The sequence below is a fragment of the Dendrobates tinctorius genome, unplaced genomic scaffold (assembly GCF_039654945.1).
Source record: "Dendrobates tinctorius isolate UK_male_01 unplaced genomic scaffold, ASM3965494v1 ptg000265l, whole genome shotgun sequence".
NCBI classification, from domain to species: Eukaryota; Metazoa; Chordata; class Amphibia; order Anura; family Dendrobatidae; genus Dendrobates; species Dendrobates tinctorius.
In genome coordinates, this window is record NW_027361932.1 from 9602231 (window position 1) to 9626041 (window position 23811).

The window sequence follows — 23811 nt, forward strand, 5'->3', positions numbered from 1 at the left end:
GCCCGCTGTACCTATAACACACAATACACAGTATGGCCCACTGTACCTATAACACACAATACACAGCATGGCCCACTATACCTATAACACACAATATACAGCATGGCCTGCTGTACCTATAACACACAGTGCACAGCATGGCCCGCTGTACCTATAACACACAATACACAGCATGGCCCGCTGTACCAATAACACACAATATACAGCATGGCCCACTGTACCTATAACACACAATGCACAACATGGCCCACTGTACCTACTGTATAACACACAATACACAGCATGGCCTGCTCTACCTATAACAAACAGCATGGTCCACTGTACCTATAACACACAATATACAGCATGGCCCGCTGTACCTATAACACACAGTGCACAGCATGGCCCGCTGTACCTATAACACACCACACAATACACAGCATGGCCCTCTGTAGCTATAACACACAATATACAGCATGGCCCGCTGTACCTATAAAACACAATACACAGCATGGCCCACTGTACCTATAACACACAATACACAGCATGGCCCGCTGTACCTATAACACACAATACACAGCATGGCCCACTGTACCTATAACACACAGTACACAGCATGTCCCGCTGTACCTATAACACACAGTGCACAGCATGGCCCACTGTACCTATAACACACAATACACAGCATGGCCCGCTGTACCTATAACACACAGTGCACAGCATGGCCCGCTGTACCTATAACACACAGTACAGAGCATGGCTCGCTGTACCTATAACACACTGTACACAGCATGGCCCGCTGTACCTATAACACACAGTACAGAGCATGGCTCGCTGTACCTATAACACACTGTACACAGCATGGCCCGCTGTACCTATAACACACAGTGCACAGCATGGCCCGCTGTACCTATAACACACAATACACAGCATGGCCTGCTGTACCTATAACAAATAGTGCACAGCATGGCCCGCTGTACCTATAACACACAATATACAGCATGGCCCGCTGTACCTATAACACACAATACACAGCATGGCCCGCTGTACCTATAACACACAGTGCACAGCATGGCCCGCTGTACCTATAACACACAATACACAGCATGGCCCGCTGTACCTATAACACACTGCACAGCATGGCCCCCTGTACCCATAACATAATGCACATGTAAGGGGGTGAGATATAATCACCTTCGTGCTTCCCTCCTAATTGTCTTTCATTTGCTGATAATGTCTATGATAAATGCCTGCGGTCCAGCTACATAGAAATATGTATTATCGCTCATATTTTATGGTACTGCCACATGTATATATGTGTTACCATTCTGTACAGAACTGTATTATATTATTTTGTGCTCCTTTAGTATAATATTACATAATATAATGTGACTGATGTTCATGTATAGTTTAGGGTAAGTAAAGTGCATTCTTTTACTGACATTATAGGAGGGCACTTTAGTACATAGTTCCTATAGATAAGGGTAGATGGCAACAATAATCCCATAGATGAAAAAATGGTGTGGAGACAAGGGACAACCCTGCTCCAACACCATATGCATAAGCTCAAAAACTGATATAAAAACCAGGAGAAGCAAAAGAGCATGCAGTCACTTAATTATAAAAAATATATCAAAATTCTTTATTGAATACCAATAGTACAGTACAAATCACAAAGACGTGCTCATAAGTAAGTGTGGGCAATAGATCCCAAGAAGTAACCCCTCAACCTCCCCCAGATGAAAAACCCGGCAAGTGACACAATTTGAAATATAGCACATACCTTATCATATATCATAGTACCATGTCAGTTTCCAAAAAGACTGAATCATTGTAATTAAATGGCCAGATAAGATTTCAGTGCTGCCTGCTATTGAGGGCATGGTAGAGGTATACCATAAAAAATGTGCCCACAGAGGTTGCAGGGAAAGCCATATGGCAACTTACCATGGAGGGGAGAGGAGAACTCAGCCTTCTCCTTGACAAAGCGGCGGGGGACGTCGCGAAACGCGCGTCGGGGGTTCCACAGCTGAGTTCTCCTCTCTCTCCCCTCCCTGGTAAGTTGCCATATGGCTTTCCCTGCAACCTCTGTGGGCACATTTTTTATGGTATACCTCTACCATGCCCTCAATAGCAGGCAGCACTGAAATCTTATCTAGCCATTTAATTACAATGATTCAGTCTTTTTGGAAACTGACATGGTACTATGATATATGATAGGGTATGTGCTATATTTCAAATTGTGTCACTTGCCGGGTTTTTCATCTGGGGGAGGTTGAGGGGTTACTTCTTGGGATCTATTGCCCACACTTACTTATGAGCACGTCATTGTGATTTGTACTGTACTATTGGTATTTAATAAAGAATTTTGATATATTTTTTATAATTAAGTGACTGCATGCTCTTTTGCTTCTCCTGGTTTTTAGATAAGGGTAGATGTAGTTCCTTTAAGGGCCACTAGATGGGGGCATACTAGTGGGCACTGTTAGGTATTGTTGGTAGGATGTTTATAGAGGGTTAAGTGTAGGAGGAGCTGCCAGGTAGTAAGAGGGAAGTTTCTAGGAAGTTAGGTCAGACGGGGCCAGGGTGCCAAAGTGTCCATATGGGCTATATGCCCAGACAGCTCGGCAGTCACGTAACGTTAAAGCGCTGTAGCCCACATTATTCACGGCCACTGTGCATCGTAGCAGTGGGCCAGAACAGGAAAGGAAAGATGTGGTGACTCATCGCCTGGGCAGATGCTTTTAGGGTAGAAGTCGGTTAGACTGAAGAGATGAAGAAAGTTGGAGGTTCGACGAGATCGGTACAGACGGGCCGGATGCTTTACCAGAGGCCACCAAACCTGGTGACTGATGATTTCGAGTCTGGGGCGGAACAGTCAGAAGGAATTGTCATCATGGCGAGGTCAGGCCAGGAAGGAACTGGGGAGCAGTCTAGGACAGTCCAGTCCGGGCGTGTACTGCACAGAAGCGACAGCCAGAAAGGGAGAGATGAGGAAACAAGTTAATGTCACAATGTACCAACTGTGGATGTAATGTGTGAAGTATACAGTAAAGAGAATGATAAAGTTAACTTGGACTGTGTCTCCATTGCTGGAGGTCTCCTGGAAGAGGGACCGTCATTGCCTTGGAAGTGCCCGGGGGAAGCAGAATTTGGAGAGGCAGGTACGCTGAAGAGAAGAGTACAGTTTTCTGTAGGGGAAGGACTGGACATAGATGTTGCAGTAATTCAGGTCACGACTACAGTCCTGTCCCTCCTGTACACACAGCATGGCCCGCTGTACCTATAACACACAGTACACAGCATGTCCCGCTGTACCTATAACACACAGTGCACAGCATTGCCTGCTGTACCTTTAACACACAGTAAACAGCATGGCCCGCTGTACATATAACACACTGTGCACAGCATTGCCTGCTGTACCTTTAACACACAGTACACAGCATGGCCCGCTGTACCTATAACACACAGTACAGAGCATGGCTCGCTGTACCTATAACACACAGTACATAGCATAGCCCACTGTACCTATAATACACAGTGCACAGAATGGCCCGCTGTACCTATAACACACAGTGCACAGCATGGCCTGCTGTACCTTTAACACATAGTACACAGCATGGCTCGCTGGGCCTATAACACACAGTGCACAGGATGGCCCGCTGTACCTATAACACACAGTACAGAGCATGGCTCGCTGTACCTATAACACACAGTACATAGCATAGCCCGCTGTACCTATAAAACACAGTGCACAGAATGGCCCGCTGTACCTATAACACACAGTGCACAGCATGGCCTGCTGTACCTATAACACACAGTGCACAGCATGGCCCGCTGTACCTATAACACACAGTGCACAGCATGGCCTGCTGTACCTAGAACACACAGTTCAGAGCATGGCCTGTTGTACCTATAACACACAATGCACAGCATGACCCGCTGTACCTATAACACACAGTGCACAGCATGGCCGCTGTACCTATAATACACAGTACATGGCATGGCCTGCTGTACCTATAACACACAGTGCACAGCATGGCCTGCTGTACCTACAACACACAGTGCACAGCATGGCTCGCTGTACTTATTACACACAGTACACTGCATGGTCCCCTGTACCCATAACACACAGTGCACAGCATGGCCTGCTGTACCTATAACACACAGTTCAGAGCATGGCCTGTTGTACCTATAACACACAATGCACAGCATGACCCGCTGTACCTATAACACACAGTGCACAGCATGGCTGCTGTACCTATAATACACAGTACATGGCATGGCCTGCTGTACCTATAACACACAGTGCACAGCATGGCCTGCTGTACATATAACACACAGTGCACAGCATGGCTCGCTGTACTTATTACACACAGTACACTGCATGGCCCGCTGTACTTATAACACACAGTACACAGCATGGCCTGCAGTAACTATAATGATGTGAACTGCATAGCCTGCGGTACCCACAATAACATAGTGTACTGCATGGCCTGCTGTATGTTAGCACCCTAATGATCAGACCTAAAAGTGTGTAATGAGTGGCCAATTTTTTGCCTCCACATTTGAACAGCCATATTTTTTTTTATCTGATGTGACTATATGAGGCAAAGATGATTTTAGAGCACTGAATGGGGGTATATAGAAATGCTGTTTATGATTTTCTTTTAGTTGAGTATAGAAAATAATATTTATTCATATTTATTTTATATATATTTTATGTTATGTACTCACGGCATGGCCTGGTGTACCTTAAAAACACACAGGCCCCAATTCATCAAAGGGTTTAAAAGGATTGGAAAATCACAACATTTTTCAGTCCATTTTCAGTTTTCTCCTACAAAGTGAGCAAAACTGGAGTGAAACAGGGGGTGTCACAACCTTCACTCATCAAATTCATGGCAATGCCCATAGACGGATTGTAATGAGGACAATCTGGTTTACCGCCCGGGCCCATCGCTGGATTGCCCTCACTATAATGTTTTGTGCGCACCATCTGCAGAGTACATATCCCAACAGGCAGGTTTCTTGGCACTGCCCAGCAGACAATGCAGAATGGCAGCCCAGCTCCAGGGGAGCTCCCGTCGCCTCTGCCGTGCCAGCGTGATGATGTCATCAGCTGGCGCTGGCGCGATTAAGTCATGACATAGTATGTACGCACTGGCCTGTCTAGAAGTGGAGCCTTGGGGGCTCGCAGCAGAGCACCAGGGGCACGGGAGCGAGCTGAATATGTCTGTATGTGTTGTTTTTTTTATTCATATGTGCATGAGGTGTGCGGACTCGTACTGTATCTAAGAGGCTATACAGGGGCTCACATTCTATACAGGAGGCTATATAGGGTCTCTCACTAAATACAGGAGGCTATATAGGGGCTCACACTGTATACAGGAGGCTATACGGGGCTCACACTGTATGTAGAAGGCTATGTGCAGGCTCATACTGTATATAGGATGCTATTTAATGGCTCACACTGTATACAGGAAGCTATGTGTGGGCTCATACTGTATACAGGAGGCTATGTGCAGGCTCATACTGTATATAGGACACTGTGTGCAGGCTCATACTGTATAATAGGCTATGTTCAGGCTCATACTATATATAGGAGGCTATGTGCGGGCTCATAATGTATATAGGAGGCTTTGTGCAGGCTCGTACTGTATATAGGAGGCTACATGGGGACTCATACTGTATATAGGAGGCTATTTGGGGTCTCATACTGTATATAAGAGACTATATGGGGACTCATACTGTATAGGGAGCTATGTGGGGCTTATACTGTATATAGAGAATATTGTCAGTGCTCATACTTTTTATAGGGACTCATACTATATTAAAGGAACTACTGTGGGTATAGAAAGTATTCAGACCCCTTTACATTTTTCACTCTTTGTTTCATTGCAGTCATTTGGTAAATTCACCATCATATTCCACTGTAGGGATTGTATTGTGGCAGGTGATGAGCAGTACCTGGTTTTCTCCACACATACCGCTTAGAATTGTCATCAAAAAGTTCTATCTTCATCTCATCAGACCAAAGAATATTAGTTCTCATAGTCTGGGAGTCTTTCATGTGTTTTTTTTTTTAGCAAACTCTATGCAGGCTTTCATATGTCTTACACTGAGGAGAGGCTTCCGTCGGGCCACTCTGCCATAAAGGCCCGACTGGTGGAGGACTGCAGTGATAGTTGACTTTGTGGAACATTCTCCCATCTCCCTACTGCATCTGTGGAGCTCAGCCACAGTGATCTTTGGGTTCTTCTTTACCTATCTCAACAAAGCTCTTCTCCCATGATTGCTCAGTTTGGTTGGACGGCCAGGTCTAGGAAGACTTCTGGTGGTCCCAAACTTCTTCCATTTAAGGATTATGGAGGCCACTGTATTCTTAGGAACCTTGAGTACGGCAGAAATTCATTAAGTAACCTTGGCCATATCTGTGCCTTGCTACAATTCTGTCTCTGAGCTCCTTGGCCAGTTCCTTTGACCTCATGATTCTCATTTGGTCTGACATGCACCGTGAGCTGTGAGGTCATATATATAGACATCGGTAGAAGAGATAATCCAGCTCTTTGTTCCTTTAAAATCCATCATTTATTGAAGCAAAACTTTAAAATCCAGCATTATGACATACAGCATAAGTGTCACAAACTTCCCCAGGGATCCGTAAGCAGACGCGTTTCGAGCTTAGTGGCTCTTTTGAAGCAATGAAGGAGTAGAACCATCTCAAGGAGGATCACAAGGAAATGGACAGCATGAGACTTAAATATGAGTGTCTGAGCAAAGGGTCTGAATACTTATGACCATGTGATATTTCAGTTTTTCTTTTTGAATAAATTTGCAAAAATTTCTACACTTCCGTTTATTTCAGTCAAGATGGGGTGCAGAGTGTACATTAATGAGGAAAAAATTGACTTTTTTTAATTTACCAAATGGCTGCAATGAAACAAAGAGTGAAAAATTCTTAGGTGCCTGAATACTTTCTGTACCCACTGAACTAATAACACACACAGCACTGCATGGCATGTTATGCTAATATTAACACACAAAGCACTGCATGGCATGTTATACTAATAATACACAGAGCACTGCATGGCCTTATACACTAATGATAAAACAAAGCACTGCATTGCCTGATACACTATTATCATACAGAGCACTGCGTGGCTTGACAAAACTAAAAATAACACACAGAGCACTGCATGTCCAGAAATACTAATAACATACAGAGCATTTCATAGCCTGGTTTACTAATAACAACACACAGAGCACTGCATGGCCTGATGTATTAATAATAACACATGGCACTGTATGGTCTGATATTATTATAATAATAACACACACAGCACTGTATGGCAAGATATACTAATAGCATACAAAGTACTGCATGACCTCGTGTATTACTAATAACAACAACACCGATCACTGCATGGACTGATATACTAATAACACACAGGGCACTGCATGGCCAGATATACTAATAACATACAGAGCATTTCATGGCCTGGTATACTAATAACAACACACAGAGCACTGCATGGCCTGATATACTAATAACACACAGAGCACTGCATGGCCTGATGTATTAATAATAACACATGGCACTGCATGGTCTGATATTATTCTAATAATAACACACACAGCACTGTATGGCAAGATATACTAATAGCATACAAAGCACTGCATGACCTCGTGTATTACTAATAACAACAACACTGATCACTGCATGGACTGATATACTAATAACACACAGGGCACTGCATGGCCAGATATACTAAAAATAACACAAACTACTCCATGGTAGTTAAAAAAAACTAGATGCACTGCTTGGCCTTGTGTACTATGATCTTTATGGTCAGCCTCAAGAAACATGGCTATGTTTGTCAGATAACAACTAGCAGTGCACTGCATAGCAAACGGTATATACTTATAACACAGGTTGCACTATTTGCACTGCACAGCCTACAGTTATAATAGCAGATGTATTGCATGACATGCAGTTATAACAACACGTAGGAAACCATTCATCAAGGTGTTTTCTGCAGTTTTCTGATGTAAAACACCTTGAAATGTCACCTTGAAATGTGCCTATTAATGAGTAAAGCGCATCTTATTCTAGCGGTGCCTTCATTAAGATTCAATACAAAATGCCAGTCTTGATGATTTGGGCTTATTCTGTATCACATAGCCTGTAGTAGTGATAATAACACATAAGTCTGGGGTCACAATACGTTTATGCTACTCCTCTGTGGCTCCATGGGGGCTTACGTATGAATTGCTAAAAAACAGGATTCAAATGGAAACCCTGACAGAGCCATTCACTATAATGAGGCAGACAGAGTCACTTTATGCTCCGTCTGGCATATGTTCTGGTAGTGTATGTCTTATTAGGCATGCACAAAAGCGTGGTGGACTGATCTTTTTTTCAGGTCTAAAAAAACGGACACTATTGAAACAGAGGCTATACGGAGCACTAAGTGACTCTGCCTCATTAGGCTGGAGTCACACTAGCGAAAAAATCGGACAAATGCAATGCGATAAAAAATCGCATTGCATTCGTCCCAATGTTATTCTATGGTGCAGCTCCCATCATCCGATTTTTTTTTTCGGAACATTTCCTCGGACCGAGACAATCGCAGCATGCTGCGATTGTCACCGATTTTCGGATCGGACTCGCCAATGCAAGTCTATGGGTGCGATTAAAAATCGGTTTACAAACGGACCACACGTGAGACTTGCAATAAAATCGCAAGACTCCTCCAGGTCAACAGGAAAGAGCATCAGGCATTGGTATTGGATGTCAAACGGATGCTTAGATGCGAATAAAATCAGTTCATCGCCGGAAATTCGGATGACAGACGGTTCTCTGGACAAGAAATCTTTGCGCAATTTCGTACTGTAAAAATCGGACCAATTTTTTAATCGTTGTGTGTGACTCCAGCCTTAGAGTGAATGGCTCTGTCTGTGGTTTCATCAAAATCACGTTTTTCAGGGATTCATGCAAATGTCCCAACAAAGTCAAACAAGTAGCAGAAACATAATGTGAACACAACTTACTACATAGTCTGCCATAGTATATAATAACACAGTGCACTGCATTAACTATATAATACATAGTGCACTGCATGGGCTGCTGTAGAATATAATAACACATAGTGCTCTGCATGGGCTGCTGTTGTATATAATAACACATAATGCACTGCATGGGCTGCTGTTGTATATAATAACACATAGTGCACTGCATGGGCTGCTGTAGTCTAAAATAACACAGTGCACTATGTGGCCTTCTGTAGTATATAATAACACAGTGCAGTTCAGTGCATGGGCTACTGTAGTATGTAATAACAGAGCTCTGCATGAGCTGCTGTATTACATAACACGTAGTGCACTGCATGGTGTAGTATATAATAACACAGTGCTGTGCATCGACTGCTGTATTAAATGAAAACACTTACACTGCATGGTGTAGTATATAATAACACAGTTGACTGCATGGGTTGCTGTAGTATATAACACATAGTGCAGTGCACTGCATGGGCTGCTGTAGTATATAATAATCCTTAAGGATATAAAGTTATTCTCGGGCTTACTGTGCGCAGCTTGACCGGAATGAAATCACCACAATGTGAGAAATTTGACCATTTAATTCCCTACGCGTTTCAAAGTGTGAACCACTTCTTCTTCAGGGGTTGACATAAGGGGAACTGATACAGCGGCTTCTGGTTAAATACATGCAATATTTGAACTTTGGCGCCAAGAACACATGTGACAGGGAACAAGAGTCAGAGTTCAGAGGTTAAAATAGCGCAGGAGCAAAGTTAAAATCATTATAATCATTTTAATCATTTTTCTTCTAATGTTTGCAGGGGATATCTTAAAAAGGGATTTATAGAAGAAAAAGGAAAGGAGATGAGGAAGAATGAAATTCTCCCAAAAAGACATGAGAATGATGTAAAACGAACCCGTCAAGAAAGGGGAAAAAAAGGGGAGATGAAGGTCCAGAGCCAGAAATACTGGACTAGAGAAGAAACACGCTTGGGAAAGGGGGATTTATACCATGTTTCTAAAATTATCTAAACATATTGCTAAAATGGAAAAAAATAAAAAAATGTATATATATTAAATTGTCTTTTGTATAAAATCGTATATAAAAAATGGTATATAAATATATATAAAATATGAAAGTTTCAATAAGCGCAACCCCTACATCGAAGGGTTAATTCTCACAGGCATAACATTAAAATAGGTTTCCTACAACACGGGTTATCCAGACACTTTGCCCTGAAACACAATAATAATCAGAATGGATTCAAACTAACTCCCAAAGTTCAAATATTGCATGTATTTAACCAGAAGCCGCTGTATCAGTTCCCCTTATGTCAACCCCTGAAGAAGAAGTGGTTCACACTTTGAAACGCGTAGGGAATTAAATGGTCAAATTTCTCACATTGTGGTGATTTCATTCCGGTCAAGCAGCGCACAGTAAGCCCGAGAATAACTTTATATCCTTAAGGATTTGCATTGGAGGTCACGCAGTGGACCTTCGGGCGTGCAGCAAGCTGACGGCGAGTCTATATGCTTATACCTCTCCTGGAAAAGGTGAGTAGACTTTTTCCATATCTATTCCATTTATCACCAGATAAGACCCTATTGCGCTCTTTTGTTTCCTAGTTTCATTATAGTAGTATATAATAACACATAGTGCTCTGCATGGGCTGCTGTTGTATATAATAAAAGTCCACTGCATGGGCTGCTGTTGTATATAATAACAGTGAACTGCATGGGCTGCTGTTGTATATAATAACACATAATGCACTGCATGGGCTGCTGTTGTATATAATAACACATAGTGCACTGCATGGGCTGCTGTAGTCTAAAATAACAGTGCACTATGTGGCCTTCTGTAGTATATAATAACACAGTGCAGTTCAGTGCATGGGCTACTGTAGTATGTAATAACAGAGCTGTGCATGAGCTGCTGTATTACATAACACGTAGTGCACTGCATGGTGTAGTATATAATAGCACAGTGCTGTGCATCGACTGCTGTATTAAATGAAAACACTTGCATATAATAACACAGTGGACTGCATGGGTTGCTGTAGTATATAACACATAGTGCAGTGCGGTGCATGGGCTGCTGTAGTATATAATAACCAGAAACAAAAGGGGCGTTCCAGCTGATAAAATTTCTTACTTTATTGTAAAAATAAAATAGTACAGCGGCTTTCTCCTCAAGAATAGATGGATGTGCAATGAGGCACTGAGACACCAGCTACGTGTTTCGACCCATGTAGGGTCGAAACACGTAGCTGGTGTCTCAGTGCCTTATTGCACATCCATTTATTCTTGAGGAGAAAGCCGCTGTACTATTTTAATTTTTCAATAAAGCAAGAAATTTTATCAGCTGGAACGCCTCTTTTGTTTCTGTCTACTATCAACTATCGTTGGGTCCAGACGAGGTTCGGTGCTGTGGCTGTGGCTGGTGAGCTGGCTAGGGCTTTTTTAGCCCATTTTTTCTTCTATTAGTATATAATAACACAGTGCTCTGCATGGGTTGCTGTAGTATATAGCACATAGTGCAGTGCGGTGCATGGGCTGCTGTAGTATATAATAACACAGTGCTCTGCATGGGCTGCTGTAGTATATAACACATAGTGCCGTGCTGTGCATGGGCTGCTGTAGTATATAATAATACAGTGCTGTGTTTGGGCTGTTGGAGTAAATGATAATATATAGTGCACTGCATGGGCTTCTGTAGTATGTACTAACACATAGTGCAGTGCACTGCATGGCTGCTGTAATGTATCATAATTCAGTGAACTGCATGGCTGTCATAGTATATAATAACACAGTGCATGAACTGCATGGACTGCTGTAGTATATAAGAACACAGGGCTCTGCATGGGCTGTGCATTACCATGTACGGTAGTTTGTAAGCAGGGCAGGATCCTCTCCCCAACCATATCAGTCTAACAATTTTACTTTATTTATGTATGTAATATATATGTAATATATGTGTTTTATATATATACAGTATATATATATATATATATATATGATCCCAGCAAAGAGCAAACAGATGAACGGCATACTAGGGCACACAAACCACCACATTATCAGACGGAGCTATTTATCTGAAGTATTGCGGCATATAATTCAGTCAAAAAATTGAGGTGCTTGCATGAAAAAACATGAATATTTCAATGTGAAGCGAAAAAAGAAAAAATATGCAGCACTCACCGATGTAGCTGAAAAACTGTGAGTCTTTATTTCACATAATTTCCATCAAATGTGTGGACATGCAGGACGTTAGAGGAATGCTAGGGGAGGGAGGTGCCGGACAACGGCCGTTTCGCGATATATATATATATGTGTGTGTGTGAGATATGTATGTTATATGTAATATGTGTGTGCTGTGTATGTAATATCTATGTAGTATATATGGAATATGTGTGTAGGATATAGGTAATATATGTGTGATGTGTATGTAATATATATGTAATATGTGTGTAGGATATATGTAATATGTGTGTGATGTGTATGTAATATATGTGTAATATGTGTGATGTGTATGTACTGTGTGTGATGTGTATGTAATATATGTAATATATGTGTAATATATACCTAATATGTGTGTAATATATATATGTAATATATATGTAACATGTGAAATATATATGTAATGTGTGTAAGGTGTGTTAATATGTGTGTAATATATGTAATGTGTGTAATATGTGTAATACATATGTAATGTGTGTAATATACTGTATGTGTGATATATATATATATGTAATGTGTGTAATATATATGTGTGATATATATGTAATGTGTGTAATATATATGTAATGTGTGTAATATATATATGTCATATAGATGTAATGTGTGTAATATATGTGCGATATATATGTAATGTGTGTAATATGTGTGTGTAATATATATGTAATTTGTGTAATATATATATGTCATATATATGTAATGTGTGTAATATATATGTAATATGTGTGTAATATATATATGTAATGTGTGTAATATATATAATATGTCATATATATGTAATGTGTGTAATATATATGTGTGATATATATGTAATGTGTGTGTGTAATATATATGTAATGTGTACAATATATATTGTAATCTAATATATAAAGCTCAAGTGTGTGTATGTATGTATGTATGTGTGTGTGTGTATGTCCGGGATTGGCATCCGCACCGTCGCAGCTACAGCCACAAAATTTGGCACAGTCACACGTCTGGACCCCGAGAGTGTCCTAGGCTATGTTGTGAGGCGAAATTTTAACCCTGCGCGTTCCAATTCACCAATTTTGCCCCTATCTACATAATGGGGAAAAAGTGTATCAAGCCCCGCCCCTCATTATGATGTCATAATGGTTGCTATGGCAACGCTGATTCATCATAGGTTGCAAGCCCTGCCGCTCACTATGATGTCATAATGGTTGACTATGGGATGGAGGATGTGTGCTGGGTATATGGGCACTGGACTATGGGATGGAGGATGTTTGATGGGTATATGGGCACTGGACTATGGGTTGGAGGATGTGTATGATGGGCATATGGGCACTGGACTATGGGATGGAGGATATGTATGACAGGTATATGGGCATGGGACAATGGGATGGAGGATGTGTGATGGGTATATGGGCACGGGACTATGGGATGGAGGATGTGTGATGGGTATATGGGCATGGGACTATGGGATGGAGGATATGTATGATGGGTATATGGGCACTGGACTATGGGATGGAGGATATGTATGATGGGTATATGGGCACTGGACTATGGGATGGAGGATATGTATGACAGGTATATGGGCATGGGACAATGGGATGGAGGATGTGTGATGGGTATATGGGCACGGGACTATGGGATGGAGGATATGTATGATTGGTATATGGGCACTGGACTATGGGATGGAGGATATGTATGACAGGTATATGGGCACGGGACTATGGGATGGAGGATGTGTGATGGGTATATGGGCACGGGACTATGGGATGGAGGATGTGTGATGGGTATATGGGCATGGGACTATGAGATGGAGGATGTGTGATGGGTATATGGGCATGGGACTATGGGATCGTGGATATGTATGATGGGTATATGGGAATGGGCCTATGGGATGGCGGGTATGTATGATGGGTATATGGGCACGGGACTATGGGATGGAGGATAATTATAATTTGCTATAACTAACCACAGTTAGTTACTATGCCCGGGCAGCGCCAGGCTCTTCAGCTAGTATATGTCATATATATGTGTGTAATTTTGGTGATATATGTAATGTGTGTAATATATAGGTAACACGTGTGATAAATGTAATGTGTGTAATCTGTGCGTTCTATACACATATACACTGCTCTCTTGCAGCTGGTGTCATGGGCAGCTCACACGGGTGTTTGTGGGCAGTGATGGGCACTTCCGTGGTGAGGTAGAGCAGGCCTGGCACATCTATGAAAACAAAGAGCCAGATTTGTGCAAACACCCGTGACTGACATGTCACAGTGGGGAGTGACGTGGAGTCAGCGGCTCTGGGTTTACACGGGGAATGATCTCCCTGTGGGGTTCAGCCTTGTTTTCCTTCCCTCCTGTGTCCATCACTTCGTTATGACCGGAGCTGCTCTCTGCCCCCAAGTCCTGGACAAGGCCTGGAGCATATGGACACTGGACAGAGACTGCATGCAGAGACAGGAGCCGCATTCTCAATCATTACCAACACCACGGTGTAATAGCCGGCATTATGGCGTATGACACTGCTGCGCCACAGTACCAGGCTGCGGCCGTCGGTGCCTCACAGATTTGGCGGGAAATTGTCAGTCACGTTTATAAAGAGGCAGGAGGGGGTTATACATGGAAGGCGGTGTCCCCGGAGGACAGAACTACAACCATACAGCAGCCTCCACCGCCTGAGCTGTGCTGATGGCGCCGCCACTCACCCGGTGGTTCTGATAGGCGGTGACTGCGGTGAAGCGGGTCTCCTCAAACACAAACGTCTTGAAGTTCTCCTCCGCGTATTTCTCGCTGTCCTTCCGGGGGTCCACGTACACCACATGGAAGCGCGGCTGGTACCGGTGCATGGAGTTCAGGATGATCTGAGGAGGAGAAGCCCGGACAGTCACCACGGAGCCCCAGAATGGCTGCCACTGCCCCCTCACAGAGAGTATATACTGCATAGGGTGATAATGTGAGAGCCAGCCATGGGGTGGAGGACCCGAGCGGCCAGACGGGAGACACAGGAGACATTCACCCTACAGAACTAACAGTAACATGAAAGAGATGAGATGTGGACAACATGAGAGAGAAATGCACCAGAGATGGCAGAAAGATGGCGAAACCCATCCAAATCTACTGAAGGGAAAAACAATAGATACAGAGTAATAGAAAAATATAGAAAGATAGACTGATGTGAACATATAGATTTCCCAATAATAAATAGTTATAAGGGAAATGCATAAATAATGGAAACATAAATATATAGACAGTAGTGAAAGATAGATATTAGATAGATACTAGATAGATATTAGATAGATAATGGATAGAGATCGATAGATAGATGATAGGCAGCACAACAATACATTAAAAAAAACTGAGCGAAAGATCCACCTTTGGACCGAAACCTCGTCATTACCGGCTACTAGAAACTACTGGTCTCATTCTTTCCCCTTTGTGCGCTGCCTCCATTTTTTTCTTTAGATAGATAAACAATAAAAGCAGCAGCAGTAAAAGAAGTGAAGGTGCCAAGTGTCCCAGGTACAGACCAGGCCTTCCATAACATCACAAATGGAGGCAGCCCACCAACTGTACAGGGGAAAGGCACTGCTATGTAATAACTCATTATGGGCTGATAATAGCTCTATGCTTCACCTTTACAATTGGTGTGCTGCCTCCATTTTTTTTTAATTTTAGACAGATGTGTAAATATAGTTTGATGAATGATACAATTATATAAAGGGAATAAATAAACAATAGAGACATAACAGGAAGATATAAATAGATTAATAATAAAAGAAAAAAACATACATAGCAGATAGATAGATCGATAGATAGATATGTAAACAGGTACATTGAATAGACAATGGCCCATAACAGAGCTGATGATGCTGCTCTGTGGGGGTTCTCTGTGATAAAGTCATTGCACCCCATAGATGGCTCTCTCATCCCCACTAGCCCCAGTGTATTCTGTGGATAGCTGTAGATATTACTTTCTCTCACTTACATGGCCATTGTCGTCTAGTAAGTTATTGGTCAACTTCAATTTGTCAAAGGAAACGATCTGTTTCATCCACTGAGCCCCCTTGGCTGGAGAGTCCGGGTGGTAGTGCACCCTGCCCGGGGTGGCGGGGTCAGCCTTGCCTGCTACTAACCACGATGAGCTGTGGAAAGCATATCTAGAGGGAGACACACAAGGCATCACATAGGAGAAACACGCGTGACCGGACACTGTGATGTGCAGGCACCGGTCTGTTCTTGTATACATTTATGTGCATCCTATCTTGTGTATTATCTGTATGGACGGTATGTATGAATGTGCTTCTCTCTGTGAGCATGTGACACATATTTATGTTATGCTTTTTTTATATTAATATGTGTTTGTAATGTGTTTGCTCGGGTAATCTGTGCCCTGTGTGTGAGATATGTGCACACTGTGTGAGAGCACCATATGTGTTGGATGGGGGATTGAATTTGTATCCTTTCCAATCCTGCTTCCCAGTGTGCACGTTTATATGTGTAATATGTAGGATATGTAATGTATGGGGAGAGAACTGCTGGTACATGCAGATAGCATGGGTTATATGGCAATGATGGTTCTCCTGCCCTCACCCCATACATAGAGTCATTATAATTACCGCAATGGCAAGGTTTGTTATTACGGTGTACAATGAGTGGTTAGTATATATTGCATCTTTTCTCATATTATTATATAATAACATAGATTAAAGCAGCAGATTATGCCCAAGTACTATTTTTTATGTACAAGAAGGACACAAATGTGTACAATGCCCCTCACTTTGTATATGCTTATTACATGGGGTCATGACAACATTTAAAATTAATATCATGAAATATAGCAGTGAACCTAATACATCTACACATAAAATAACATTAATCCTTTCTGATCCATTATGCTGTTTTTTTCAAAGAAAAACAATACGGGGATACATGACAAGATATCAGACATACATGCTTTCCAGAAGCCCACATGGTGCCCATAGTCATTGCTGGCATTAGCCCGGGGTACAGGAGGGGCATCTGGGATGACATATATGTGCAGCACCTCACCCCCTGAGTCTATGCACAGCTGGAGAAATGATCTCTTACCGATAGCGCTTATCGTCCACTGGTACAAAGTCCATTAATAACATGTAATCAGCCATGGGGTCCATCCCGAATATCTTCACCTGGAAGGTGGGAAACATGCGCCTGGCAGGGGGAAGGAGGGGCAGTGTTATAGAGGATGGGGACATACAATCAATGACCACTATCTGATTATCACAAGAATAATAAGAACTCGTCTTCTTTCCAGATTGATGAGCCTATATTTGTACCTTGCTCCGGTATTCCCTATCTATTTCAAAGCCCCTGGAAGGATTACTGCAGGCTAGTACCCTCCTCATAATGAGCCGGCAGTCATCGACTTATCTGTGGCTACAGGAAAACACTGCCACAATCTCTGCACACTCAGCCACAATCGGCTTACTAGATTATAATCCAGATCTCGACTCGTTATCCTCAGTCTATCACTGAAATTATTTGACATGTACATGCACAAAGGCAATGTAGGAGCAATCACTTAGTCCAGGCGATCAGCAACGTAAAAGAGCGGTGTTACTGTGATCGATTATGTGTGTGTGTGTATATATATATATTACACAAACACACATACATATGCATGTATAAATATATAGCTATAGATATATAGATATAAATCTAATCAAAATATGAATAGCCTAAAGTAAAATGTATTATATCGGTAAGATCGTGACTGTCTCCTACTAAGAGCAATAAAACAAACAAACACTATTGGAATTTTTATCCTCTCCTAGAAATAATTTTACGTTTCCAGTATCCGTACATATATATATATATATATATATATATGTGTGTGTGTGTGTATACAGTCACTGCCAATTGTTCGGTGAAGCTTAGTGCACCAGATTGATATTTGAATACCTTGGATCATGACTTATATTACTAGTAATAACAATAAACTATTAGGTTTCAATTTTTATTGTATTCTATATGTAAGTTTGATGCGAAAAGAACTATATTTTAATATAAAATGTATCCCCGTGTGTGGTATTTAATATTTTGCTATCTGTGGTTTGCAAAAAAAAGTCGGTTAAAAGAAACAAAAAAAGGAAAAAAAGCTAGTGACTGGTCCATCTGTTTACATTTTTGTTTTTTTTGCTACTTCGATAATTAGGAAAGTGACAAGGAATGTGCGGGATGCGGTGTGGACGGTTGCGGTGTCACCAGGACAATGCAGGGACAAACAAGTAGAAAACACCGGGCTGCCATATACATCACTGATTTTCCCCATCATTTCCACTGCTCAAAAGGGCTTTTAACTCATTTACTCCTTAACCGGTTTTTAGTCGAGCCTAAACGTAAGGAGATGTCACTTCATACATTCCATCCACTCCATCCACAAACAATCCCGTCTCCCCTCCTGGTAACTGGAGATGTCAGTGCCTGCGACCCGTGTGAATTATTAAATTACTTTCTCATATTGTATCCAACAAAAGCAAAAGTTTGCTATGGCAAATCATCATATCCTTGCCAAAATTCTAGTTCATTATACAATGTGTGCATTTGTGTATACATATATTAAGAGCAATAAAACAAACACTATTGGAATATCTATCCTTTCCTATAAATAATTTGAGATTTCCACCATCCGTTTTATTATCAATTTAAATAATTAGTCCAGGCTTAAACAAAAGGTAGAAATAAAGTTTGTCCCCTGGGAACAACAAATCTAATGCAAGATACTTATTGAAATGTATTTAAATCGATTCGGATCCAGCGCTCACAGTGAGCAGCAACAGCAGGGTGTCAGGGCCCAGAAACACTGGCACTGAGGACTGTACAGCTACACGGTTTATTGTCTGTTGATTTGGGGGAACCTGCAATTTCGAGATTTCCTTATTGATCTTTCCCTTTGGCCTGGTGCATTGATTTCATTGCTCGTCCTATCTATTCTGTGCAATCACCTGTTGAGAAGTAATTGGATTCAGTAACTTGGAATAATATTTACTCTGAGCTCCTAGAAGGAGAAGAGCAAACACTAAAACACTATTTTTTTGGAGATATAGGTCGCATCTAAAGGAAGCCTCATGACCTAGGAACAATACAGAAACCTTAACAATGCAGCTCTTAATAAATATATGTGTATATATATTTATATATATATATATATATGTATATGCAGTCTATATGTCGTATATAATCAGAGCTAGATTAAACAACTGTTTAATAAACATAATTCAAGAATCTAGTAATTATTTCGCTAATTTACTAAGAACAGTATAAAAATCTGTATGTCAGCATTATTTACAGATCTATTGGGAATAAACTGCAGAGATAGTCAGTACATAGAATAACCTGAATATACTGACTGAGAGCACTTTATACTTAATAGTATTGTTGGAATTTATAGCAGAAGTAGGGAATATAGACTAGCAAGAGCTGAATCATGCTCATGTTATCAACTATGCATGGTTTCATTGTATATGCCTAATATTTAAAAATTCTCCAAAAGAGAAAATTCATCTGTTTAAGGTCTGGCGACTGCTGTGGCCCTTGAACCAAACCTGCTGTACCTATCTATATAATAAACTTATCTATATAATAATAATCATCATCATAATTAGACAAGTGTGTCTTGCTTATATCTAATAAGTTTGTGATAAGTTTACAGAGGTCGCCGCTGATAAAATAGGTTACTATGCTTCTATGATCAGGACTTTTACAATTATTGGAATAAATGATTTGGGGATAAACCCATAACAAATCCTGATCTCCCACATTGTCTCCCTGACGTGGGAATCCTCCAGAAGTTTTAGCTCCAGCTTAGCCCGTCCTGTCTCCCCTGTGCAGCCAGCACTCTAGAGTCTTTAGGTTTTTGCAAGACACAAATCTCCCCATTTTCCAATAATCCCAGTGGTCTTTATGATGCCGTGTTGGGTGGTGATAGCATCTTGGAGGGGAATTAATGAACTGAAAGCCTAGGTGTCAGTAAAGATACCTTCTCGGATCAACCTTTCACTTTGTGAATCTGATTCTAAAAGCTCTAATGCCATAATATACTGTATTAGCCCACTATGATGACACCTCAGAATGGAGTCTAGCAGGTGGTGAGTGACCATGTTTTCAAAACAGCGCACTGTACATTATTCAGGTTTTCCCTCCACAAGCTGCATGCCAATTATTGTAATTACAGCAAGAAATATTCCTACTATGAAATCATCTTTCTAAAATTGTCACAGTTTCCACTGCCAGATTCCAGCTTCACGAGTCTTATGGTTCAGGCCTAGAGAAGAACATTGTGCCCTGGTCACATATCTGCTGGTTTGGGCAAGCACCAGACCCCTGACATACTGCTGTGGAAGAGCTACAATTACAGAGTCAGTATCACAGACGAAATGACCAATTATATTCAAATAATAGGATGCACACAATGGTGATTATTATTATTAATAATAATGACAGCAGTCACAGAAATATGTTACTGTGTATGAGACATTCTATACATCTATGGATGTATCTGATAAAGATGAGGCTAGCCCTATAGCTATCCTAATACTACTCCTCTATATCTATCTTGAAAAAGGTTCGCCACTTGAACCGAAACGTTGCACTTATTGGCTAAATACACAGCTCTCATTTAACCCTGAAAAACCAGTGTGCTGTTCCTGCTTTCTGGCTTTTTTGTATCCTAATACTATAAATGACACCATATCATAATAATGGCACTGATGCATTGGCCCTTACCTTCCAGCCTTGGTGACGATCATCTCTGTGCCCAGCTGGTTGAACTCGTCCCAGAGAGCTTTCATCTCCAGCTGCACGGTGATGTTGGCCACCTTCGGGTTCTTTTTCACCGGGGCTTTGCTGCTGCTACTGCTGCTGCTCCCAGGGGTGGAGGAGGATGAGCAGCTGGAGGACGAGGCTCCAGCACTTTCGGATTCCGGGCAGGCATGGCTGGAACCAGGGCCAAAGCTGTAGGAATGCTGAGCCGCCGAGCAGGGTTCGTAGTGAGCTTCGTGCTGGCTGTAGGGGTCCCCTGGAGATGGGGAGAGGTGGTAGCCCCCAGAAGCGTTTAAGCTACTTAGACTGTTCGCTGTGAAAGCTGCAACATCGCAGAAATGCGAGAGCTGGGTGAGCCAGGGACTGGAGATTGCTGAGATCATACCCAAAATAATAAAAAAAAGAGCAAAGAGAATAAAGCAAAGGACAAAGCAGATGTTCGGCTGTGCACGACTCCAAGCACGGCTACCTGAGTGCAGACTAGCACTGCTACATGCAGGAATTTGGGAGGACAATGTAGGTGATCTGGAGGCTGCTCCCTTCCTTGTGTTTACTCAGCCCAGCAAGTTACACAGATGATCTGCGAGCAGCTACAGTCCCGGGGCTGCCTGGAGGAACCAGTATGTGGGCCACATTCCTGGAGAGATGGGCCAGTCAGATCCTTCCTGTCCTTGCCACTGCAGTGAGTGATGTGGCCCTGAGAAGAGCAGGAGCTGCTGGTAGTGCTGCAGCCCAGTGCCCGGTGCCTTATCTCCTCGCCTGCTCAGTCAGGGCCTCCCCTTTCACTACAGAACCGGTTCCTACTTCTGGGTAGATGAGCAAAAGCTGGGACTCCCAGGTAATGCGCCCTGTCCTCGCTTATGGGACCCTGATGGGATGATTGACACCCAAGTGCCTCTTCTTACCAGAGCTTCCTCCTCATGACACCCACTTTTCTGTGCAGTTATATAAGGCGTCACCCTTGCTACACCCCCTCCTCTCTTCCACTACTGCCCTCCCCTTCCTATTGTTGAAACAATAGCTATACACTCTTGTGGAGCCCTCCATCCACAACCAAACAAACAGGGCATTTTCCTTCCACTAAAAGCAAACATCAGGCACCAATGAGGTGCCATATCCCCCTCCTCTGTACCTGCCCCATATGTGCTGCTAGGACAGGGATTGTCACTGTACTCACAATTAATGGATCCTTTTCCTGCCTGGATGTAATTGTGACATATTGCTGATAATAATTATGGTAAGAAATATATGAGAAATATATGTAAATCCAAATGATTCATTGAATCAACAACTCAAGTTTTGGCCCTGGCAAAATAATATATTCAAGTCTTATGTATTTGGGTAATGTAGGAAATATATTTGTTAAGGACTGTACAGCTATAATTATTATAAAAAATTATGTTATACTGTAGTTACTTGACTCGTATAAAATAAAACAAAACTGAATGTAAATACCTCAGCACGCTTTGTATGCACTTATTTTATTTACTATTTTTTATTTGCATATTACAACAATCCTTGATTGCTAATAATTTGGTATATTACACTGACTCCAGATAAAAGTATTCCAATCTGATGAGTGAACTTAAATATTCCAGTTCTATTTATATAGGAAGCAGCACATCTGTGCGAATAATAATAATAATAATAATAATAATAATAATAATAATAATAATAATAATAATAATAATAAGAATAATAATAATGTCACTTATGGTGCACTTTAAAATATATGCTGCTTCACATGGAATGATATATATGAAAGGACATTGTCTATGGTCTTGTGTGTAATAAAAGTAGCCTGTTTCTTCAGTGAATTTCCATGTACATGCGACCTATTAGTGACCTGGACATGTAATAGTAGAATGGACTTGTCATTGTTGCTATCATTTGATATTTCTGCCTGCTTTCTGCTAAACTTCTGGTTTTATAAATGCATCTTATATTAACATTAATTGATCATGTAATTTAACCCGATAGACACAGAGTATGTGTGTGACGCCTTAAATACATTTGCAGGGGTTACATTTATTTCCTTGGTGAACTTGAAATTGGGATCTGCTGTGCGCATATACACTTGACTGTGCCAGATACAGTGGGCATTTTATACGAGCAGTTCTCCTATATGTGTTTCTACATTTTCACAGCATTATCAGAGGGTAAGATGAGGACAAGAGTAAATTAAGGCATTTGATGAGTTTATTAATAGGGACCCGCGATCCACACTACTGATCCAGGGCATTACTCAGGGCACTTGCTGGCATAGACAGACTGGGACATTGCGTGTAAAGGGAAGCCAGGGAGAAATTGTGATGATAAGAGCTACTTATGTGGATGATTAGTGACAAGGAAACTTACCCTCCATGTCCCTGGTAACAGCACTGAAGTGCATTCTCATGGGGTGGCACTGGAACCTGCAGAGCTTCTCCAGGGTAGCTCTATGCTCCTCTGTGTCCACTTCTTCTGAAGCTGAAATCAGAGAGGCGATACTGAAAGCATTGGCTTTAGGGGACAGAGGGCTGCTCTCTTCCATAAGGGAGCAAAAATAGCAGCGCCCCTGCTTCCAGATAGTCCCTCTATGACACCATTCAAGGCTGTGAAACCATCACCCAAACATAGAGAACTGCTCCTTACAGCAGCACGACGCCAACAGTCACTTCACCCACTTCTGTCCTGTAGAGCTGTACGTTTCATTGTCCGTTCTAGGCAACATAGAAGAGAGCCCCCCTCCTACCCTGTACTAAGTAACCGATAAAACGTGATTGTGTAGCCCTGATCTGTACCCAG

General features: G+C 41.8%; 1 protein-coding gene across 1 annotated transcript in view; it reads right to left on the bottom strand.

Moving 5' to 3' along the window:
- Positions 1 to 23557, bottom strand: part of TBX1 (T-box transcription factor 1) — a 42966-nt gene extending 19409 nt beyond the window's left edge. The window contains exons 1-5 of the mRNA XM_073559081.1: positions 23383 to 23557; positions 20989 to 21346; positions 17314 to 17415; positions 16211 to 16382; positions 14931 to 15086 (exon numbers count right to left, since the gene is read on the bottom strand). Coding sequence (XP_073415182.1) covers positions 14931 to 15086; positions 16211 to 16382; positions 17314 to 17415; positions 20989 to 21346; positions 23383 to 23557 — 963 coding nt within the window. The remainder of the gene's footprint in view (positions 1 to 14930; positions 15087 to 16210; positions 16383 to 17313; positions 17416 to 20988; positions 21347 to 23382) is intronic.
- Positions 23558 to 23811: the final 254 nt, after the last annotated feature.